The sequence below is a fragment of the Pollachius pollachius genome, assembly GCF_949987615.1.
Source record: "Pollachius pollachius genome assembly, chromosome: 5".
Lineage (NCBI taxonomy): Eukaryota > Metazoa > Chordata > Actinopteri > Gadiformes > Gadidae > Pollachius > Pollachius pollachius.
In genome coordinates, this window is record NC_136938.1 from 27,188,384 (window position 1) to 27,196,787 (window position 8,404).

The window sequence follows — 8,404 nt, forward strand, 5'->3', positions numbered from 1 at the left end:
AGCTTCTGGCCAGGAGAGGTAGGGCGACTCAGCAGTCCTTATGTCCGGTGATCAATGCCAACATGGACTGTCGGGCGGTTCGGCCGATTGAAGTGTCTCGTTGTGTTCTCTCTGAAGACAGCGGCACCATGAGGAGTGGCTGGAGAGAGAGAGGCTTGCTCAGGAGGCCTTCCAACTCCGGGCCGAGAGAGAGGAGACCGCGAGGAAGAGACAAGAGGACGAAGAGGTAATGTCCAGAACGTGTTCATCGACAAGGGGTCCTGGTGTATGATTCTTTAGGAAATCCATAATGCTTAAACTAAACAATACAGCCAGAAAGAAATAGTGGACTAAGTGTACTGTATAGACACCAGTACACGTCAACACAAATACGCTGTCACGTACGCATAATTTCAGCTAATTTCTCATCATCGCTGTCAATTAAAATCAATGCAGTTGATTGCCTCATCATTCATATAACGGCTGCTGGTCCGTCTGTGCATACCGTATATTTCATAGTATTGTTCCACAACGTACAATGTGCCTGTGAAAGCTGGCCTCCGTCCCATGTGTGTTGACGTCCCCGTTTACAGCGGAGAATAAAGGAGGAGTGGGACTCCCAGCAGAAAAAGGAGGAGGAGGAGAAGAAGAACAGAGAGGTGAAGCGGTCACCTGGAGGATAAAAACAGTTGTATATATATCCTACGACTACAAGGTTAAACCTTTGGAGGAAAATCACATCTTTTTGCAGAAAAGCCTGTTCATGTGTTTTATACAGAGCTTCTGAACTGCCATCTCCTAGGAGAGTTTAGGTATGGAAGGTTTAACCTTTTAGCCTTAAGCCAAATGTGTCCCAATGCCCCCTTTGGCTAATAGCTCTTAATTTAGCAAGTCGCGTGGTAGTCTGATGTGGTAAAATAATTGATTACGGTCTTGTAATGGACCTCATCATATGTATAGAGAATCAGCTATGATGTTTTTTATTTCTGAAGAAGATATCAATTTTCAATGTTTTCTTGCATTATATGTAATATGATTGGCCCAAATAATTCATCCTGTTCCTTGACTAAGATGCACACAATGAGAACCAACCTTACCTGGCAACTTCATCCCTCAAGACAAGGATGTATCTTTTACGTGTGTTTTTGTGTAACATCGAAACGTCTATGATATTGTTGAACTGCCCTGCTGGGAATGTAGCTTGTTTCCCCTCTGGTAAATATCATCTTAACCTGCTGGAAACAGACATGCGTGGTTGCCTGCCTGCTACACATTTTTCACAAAGCATGTGTTTGCACCATTTGTAGGAGGCTGTTCAGAAAATGTTGGACCAAGCAGAGAGTCAGGTATTTGCATGTTCCTATCCAACGTCCTTACAAGTTTTTTTGGTGTCTAAGCCAGTCATGGCTGACCGTGTCGTAAGCGAATTGGCAGTGAATACAACCGTGGTCGCTGCTTGTAGACCCACGCTCTGTCTCCGGTGGACTGCTTGTGTTCTCTAGCTCAGTAAACCGGTTCAGTGGAGGAACCCCGAGGCCCCCAAGGCAGAGAACTCTGAGAACTACGGAACCGAGCGCGACGGGCAGAACTGTCCCTTCTTCCTCAAGACGGGAGCGTGTCGATTCGGAGACAGGTACGTCGTGCTGTCACGAGGACGCCCTTTAAACATTCAGTTTAGAGTCGTTCCGATACCGATCGGTACCAGTATCGGAAAGTCCTTCGATACTGCCTAAAATGCAGTAACATGGATGCATGGACGCTTAACTACAAGAATACAATTGTATTATATATAATTATAGATTGTCAATGTGAATTGTCTAGTTCTGGAAAATAAAATGCAGACAGCAAGCGAACCGACTATACATTACTCATCGTAATAGAACCGTTCAATAAGACAAGTGCATTAGTCTAGCATTAGTAGTTCCAATGCTAGACGCTGTATCGGTATATATTCGCTATCGACCGATACTCAACTTCAGGAATCGGTATCGGCAAGGAAAAAATGGTATTGTGTTTGTAAGGCCTTGAGATTGACAACCCTGTGTGGTTGTGTTGCTCTACACTGTGTGTTTGTAAGGCCTTGTGATTATAATCATGTTATTGTTCTGTACTACGTGGACCCAGGTGCTCGCGGCGGCACGCCCACCCCCCGTCCAGCTCCACCCTGATGATCCGGGGGATGTTCGTGACGTACGGCATGGACCAGTGTCACCGCGACGACTACGACACGGACGCCTCTCTGGAGCACAGCGAGGAGGACCTGCACGACCACTTCCTGGAGTTCTACCACGACGTGCTGCCCGAGTTCCAGAGCCTCGGACGTGTGGTGCAGTTCAAGGTGCGGGGGTTCGGTTAGATACAACAAATCAGGACAAGCCGTTCAGAACAATCAGAGCCAACCAACAGCCAATCAAAATGAAAAAACAAAGCCAACCAACGGCCAATCAAAATGGGGGAATCCAGGGGCAGCCCCTGGATTCCCCCATTTTGATTGGCCGTTGGTTGGCTTTGTTTTTTCATTTTGATTGGCTGTCAAAATGGGGGAATCCAGGGGCAGCCCCTGGATTCCCCCATTTTGATTGGCCGTTGGTTGGTTTTTTTGAACCAATGTTCTGGGTGACGCCACCATCGATTGTTCTGATATCTTTCGTTAGTCTGTCCTTTTCTTTGGGTGACCCCCATTTGGATTGTGCTTTGATTGTTCTGTCTCACTTGTATGTCGCTGTGGATGCCATGATCCTATTTTACAGTTTATGTAATTCTTTCCTGTAAACTTTGTTATTTGAGGGCCAAAGAATGCACAATCGAGAGGACGGTTTCTGTCTGTCTTTTAATTTGTGCATCTTTTTTTCTTGTAGGTCAGCTGTAACTTTGAACCACATTTAAGAGGAAACGTTTACGTCCAATTCAGCACGTAAGACCAGTCAAACCAGAAACCCTATTCTTTATTTGGTTGGGAAAGCATTCCCTCACGTGTGCGTCTTCTGTCTGTGGTGGGTCCAGGGAGGAACAGTGCATGGAGGCCTACCAGAAGTTCAACGGGAGGTACTACGCGGGCAAACAGCTCACCTGTGAGCTGTGCCCCGTCACACGCTGGAAGAACGCTATCTGCGGTGAGCCTCGGGGATCTCGATGATTCAAAACGACAAACAGGATGATTTTAAAGGCACAAGCGCCGTAGAGGCCGGCATTTCATATTCGGGTAACTGTGAATATGCCGTGATGCTATTCTTTATTTTCACCTCGAGGAGAATGAAGAATCAGATATTTAGGACATGTCATGTGTTTGGCAGAAAGGCTGCGAGCGCAGCCTGTGTTTTGTGTTGTACGGGCGATTCTGTGGTTGTAAAAGCCAATTCTAATTCAAGTGTCATGTTTTTGTGCGTTTCCTCTCAGGGCTCTTCAACAAGCTCAAGTGTCCGAAGGGGAAGCACTGCAACTTCCTGCACGTGTTCCGTAACCCGGGCGACGAGTTCTGGGAGGCGGACCGCGACCTATCCCCCGACCGAACGGGGGAGGGCTCCCGCCGAGGGGGGTGGGGCTCGGAGCGGAGGAGTGAGCGGTCCTGGCGGAACCATCGCCACGGCAGCAGGAGCCCGCCGCGGTCGGAGCGCTCCGGCACGGGGAGGCGGGGCAGTGAGAGGAGGAGGAGGAGGAGCCAGAGCAGGGAGAGGAGGAGGAGGAGCCAGAGCAGGGAGAGGAGGAGCCAGAGCAGGGAGAGGAGGAGGAGCCGAAGCGGCGCCCGAGAGAGGGACAGACTCGGGAACAGGAGCGGGGAACGGGATCGAGAGCGAGACAGCCACAGGAGTAGAGAGCGAGACAGGAGTAGAGAGCGAGACAGGTCTCCGGACGGAAGCCCAAACGGGTACTCGCAGAGCGGCGGCAAAGACGGGGAGAGGAGGCCGAAACGAGAGAGGAGCGCCCGTCGGAGCCCAGAGAAACAGAACCACGAGGACGGAGAGGGGAGGGACGGGAGCGCAGATGACGCCAACCCCTCGCACCATCGCCATAAACGCTCCAAAAAGAGCAAGAAGAAGAACAAAAAGAAACTCAAGAAGAAGAGGAGCCGGTCGGCCGAGGTGATCAGTTCCTCCGGGGAGTCGGAGAGCCAAGACGAGCCGGACGTGGAGATCAAGGAAGAGACGTCTCCCACAAACACCGGGGACGGTGTCCCGGAGGTGTTGTCCGCTGGGCTGAGCTCTGACCCTTGTGTTGAACCTCAGAATACGGCCGAGTCGCAGTCTGTTCCCCCTGAGCTGCCATGCCAACAGGAGGAAGATGAGGACGTTATCGATGTAAAACCACAGCTCTGATGGCTCCTTCTGTACATAATTATGTTTTTTTAGTAAAGAGGATTGACAGAGCTAGTGCTAGATTACATAGCATTTAGTGAATAATTTTTTTTTGAAAGCAGGCTTTTGTTTTGGGATACATTTATTGTTAATTTTCAGAAGAAAATGCACCGGCAGTGTTGAATAAATTAATAAAAAGCATAATTATCGCAAATGAATCAATCCATGAATGACTGCAATAAAAAAACTGAACTTGTTAAAAGTGCACCTGCTAACCGCATAAAATAGGATTAGCGTTTGATATCGTTAAAGCGTAGGTCTGCTGCATCCTGTAACGTGGATTAAAAAAACATGCAACCTATAGTAAGTAAACTAAATACTTAGAATGGGCCCACGGCGCTGTAAACTGATGTTAAGAGTTAGAAAATCAATCATTAGATTCAGTTTTTTTTTTTAAATGCTTTAATTTCCTAACTTGACTAATGTTAGCACAGTGTTCTTTGGTCATTTTAACATGTGAATTAGCCGAGGATACATGAATACTGTCTAAATTTTTCACGTGCCGATGCTACTCTCAAAGGTTGTTTTTCAGCATAAGGAAAGTAAACAAAGCGAGGACAGACGGGGAACATTGATTGGACAGGAAATGGGAATGTGATTGCTCATTCACTTCGACAATACGAAATACAGCAAAGGCGAGCGTTCTGTGTTCAAGCATGAAGTCATTGGGAATGCAGGGAGACTCATCATATTTTCATCTACATCCAATGCAAATGATTCTCAAAGCAGTAGTTGTTGCGGAACCAACCATAAATAGAGATTTAACAACACCACATGTAACAAAGACTGAACAGGACGTAATACTACACTGTGGGTGTGTGGTGAATGTCTTGCTACATTAGTATTCCCGGGCGTTTCCATGGATATCGGCTGGAACATACAGGGGGGATGTGTTTCTGAGACATGGGGGGGGGGGGGGGGGGGGGGATTCGGTACGCAGGCGAGGGTGATAATACCAGTTGGCACAACATGACGAAAAAACAGCAAAGACGACAAGCAAACGAGAACAACAACACTAGACCACTAACACAGGCCAGGGGGTGGATGGGCGTGGACCTGGGTCTATGTGAGGCCAATCTCCTCCAGGACGCTGCGTGGAGCCTCGGCCTCCTGTGACAGGAAACGGAGGAAGTGGTTAACAGAGGGATGGTTTTGGGTTGCGCGTTGGTCAATGGTTACGGGAATGGGCGACACTGACGCTGAAACCTCCACTGGCTGTGACCTGGCTACGTGTTCCCCTAACCGTTCTGTCACCTACCCTACAGCCCCGTTAGGAAGGCTCGGAGATAAGCAACAATAAACACTACAAATTCAACAAGCAAGTTGTAATGAAAAGTATGATTACCCCAAGATAACCCATAGAACCTGTCCTAACCTCATACGATAGGCTGAGCCCGGTCCTAACCTCATACGATAGGCTGAGCCCGGTCCTAACCTCATACGATAGGCTGAGCCCAGTCCTAACATCATACGATAGGCTGAGCCCAGTCCTAACCTCATACGATAGGCTGAGCCCAGTCTTAACATCATACGATAGGCTGAGCCTAGTCCCCACCTCCTGCAGTAGGTCGGCCTGCTCGATGGCCTTCAACACGTTCTTCTTGGAGGTCTCCTGGGCCTCTCCGCCCAGCAGGAACTCATCCAGGATGAAGTAGGCCTTCTCAAAGTTAAAGATGATGTCCAGCTCACACACCTGTTGAACCACACACCCACACGTTACACATCTACGTTTACATTTAGGGCATTTAGCAGACAGCTCGATAACTAGGATAAGATGCTACGCAATGCTAAGTACTATTCATCGCTCATCTCTAATGTAAGCTTTGATGATGACGATCAGTCATATTTAATTAGGAATGTGTCTTTATATCATTAAAAAAATAATATAAAGACACAATATATTAAAGGGGACATATTATACCACCAGGTGTGAGTGTGATTAGCCTTAGAAGCCATTTCCAAAAATCTGCCCCATATGACATCACTAGTGGGCGTGTCCACCTAGATCTCTGCTGGATACTACATGAGCAAAGTTTACTTCAGTCCACTGGGTAGGCTGGTAGACTGATCTCACATTGGGCAGATTTTCGAAACGGCTTGTAAGGCTAATCACACTCACACCTGGTGGTATAATATGTCCCCTTTAAACACATTATGATTGTGTCTTTTTTTTGACACATGAACTCACATCCCAACATAATCTAACAGTATAGGTTCAACTGGACTGAGGAGAAGAACGTGCGATCATCCTCAAAGCGTTGCCTGGTACTCACACTGCCAAAGTATTTGTCGAGCAGCTCCACGTATCTGTGGATGATCTCCAGGGTGATCAGCTCGTTGTCTTGGTCCTCAACGGCGCAGCAGAAGTACAGACTAGCATATCTACAACACAACAGAGATACAAGCTAGGATCGCTATACAGGCTGCTAGGGTGTCTACCACACAGAGACACAGGGAGGGGGGCGTTTATTATCGCTTCTGTGACCAACACTTATTTTCTTTAGACAGCATGGCGGTATGTGGCTCAGGAGGTAGAGCAGATTGGCTGATGACCTAGTGCTAGTTCGATCCCCGGCTCCTCCTAGAGTATCGAGTGGTCCCTGAGCAAGACGCCTCACCCTGACTGCTCTTGACGAGCTGGCTGTCGCCTCGCATGGTTGTGTGAATGAGGGTATGAATGGGTTATTTTTAGGCAATATTATAAAGTGCTTTGAGTGGCCACTGGTTAGAAAAGCGCTGTATAAATGCAGAACATTTACCTAGAATAGATGATGGAGCCCCAACTCATCTTTCTGACACCAAAAGCTAAATGGTTTATGGAAAGTATGACAGCTGTAGATTGAAGTTGAAACGACTTCATGGAGCACATGTGCTGCATGACGTTCTTTCATATTCTCCCCAGATACATCTCCTGCGTCCTCACAGTGGTTCTTACTTACCTCTTGTAGACGATCTTGAGGTCCCGCCACTCGAGGAAGCTGCACATCTTGGGCTTCCTGGCCAGGATGGTCTGGACCAGGTCCCTAGAGATCTTCTTCCTCTCCTTGTCGGAGAGAGGGACATACCACTTCTGCAGCCGCAGCTTCCCCTGCCGGCTGAACAGAAGCATGAACTGCATCTGGAGCAGAGAAAACAAATAGAAAACAATATTAAATATAGTAAATAAATAATAGATCATATTATTATTGCATATATTATCTATAAATATTATATATATCATTAAAATATTAAAGGATTCGAGGGGAAATAAAATATAATTCAATAACAATAAAAGGAAATGTGCAACAATGTTGATTAAGTATTCTGCGGGTTGTGTGTGGATATAAAACAATATGTAATATATTAAATAAATAATATATCATATTATAATTACATATATTATCAATAAATATTATGTACATCATTACAATATTAAAGAAATCGGGGGGGGCAATAAAATATTTCGACAACAATAACAGAAAAAGTGAAACAATGTTGAATAACCACATTAATATAATTGTTCATCAATATATTGGATTAATATATATGTATATATAGATAAAACCTTACGTAAACAAATGACCAATGTGAACAACTGTTAGGAGAGCTTTATAGACTCTGTTAGCTCGGTGGCTATGTCGTTTGCTGCGCTCAGGGCTATCAGTGTCACTACGCCCTTTCCCATGAAGCTAACTTAATCACCCTTTAACGCAACACAAAACCAACCTTGGCTTCCTATAGACCCCCGGTGGAGCGTTGGACGATCGCTAAATAATCCACAAATCAGTATGTAAATTATGTCACAGATCAGGAATAAATAACAGTACGTCTGCAGCTAGCTGCCAGGCTAGCTACACTGCTTCCTTAGCGTAGATGACGAGCCAGCGCACTGCTCTGTGATTGGTCCAAACGTCTACCCTGGCTCACATTGGTCCAGAATAATCCGTTATGTTCAGACTCATGATGATGTGAGTCAGAGTATGAACATCCTATAACCGGAATCTCTCTCTCTCTCTCTCTCTCTCTCTCTCTCTCTCTCTCTCTCTCTCTAATAATATAACAAGTATAAACCGTTGAAAGCAAAATATCTATGC

The 8,404-nt window shown here is 46.3% G+C and overlaps 2 protein-coding genes across 2 annotated transcripts in view; one reads left to right on the forward strand and one right to left on the reverse strand.

Moving 5' to 3' along the window:
* zrsr2 (zinc finger (CCCH type), RNA-binding motif and serine/arginine rich 2) overlaps positions 1-4,333 on the forward strand; it is a 5,068-nt gene extending 735 nt beyond the window's left edge. The window contains exons 3-11 of the mRNA XM_079736990.1: positions 1-18; positions 118-226; positions 573-638; positions 1,287-1,325; positions 1,482-1,612; positions 2,104-2,317; positions 2,838-2,893; positions 2,983-3,092; positions 3,376-4,333. The exon at positions 1-18 is cut by the window's left edge and continues 67 nt beyond it. Coding sequence (XP_079593116.1) covers positions 1-18; positions 118-226; positions 573-638; positions 1,287-1,325; positions 1,482-1,612; positions 2,104-2,317; positions 2,838-2,893; positions 2,983-3,092; positions 3,376-4,292 — 1,660 coding nt within the window. The 3' untranslated portion in view covers positions 4,293-4,333. The remainder of the gene's footprint in view (positions 19-117; positions 227-572; positions 639-1,286; positions 1,326-1,481; positions 1,613-2,103; positions 2,318-2,837; positions 2,894-2,982; positions 3,093-3,375) is intronic.
* Positions 4,334-4,503: 170 nt separating this feature from the next.
* Positions 4,504-8,173, reverse strand: LOC307076113 (AP-1 complex subunit sigma-2). The gene is made up of 5 exons (XM_079736991.1): positions 8,037-8,173; positions 7,271-7,449; positions 6,605-6,713; positions 5,887-6,024; positions 4,504-5,441 (listed from the first exon to the last, which is right to left on the reverse strand). Exons 2-5 carry the CDS (start codon positions 7,447-7,449, stop codon positions 5,394-5,396), a joined length of 474 nt encoding a protein of 157 aa, XP_079593117.1. The 5' UTR covers positions 8,037-8,173; the 3' UTR covers positions 4,504-5,393.
* Between the last annotated feature and the right edge of the window lie 231 nt (positions 8,174-8,404).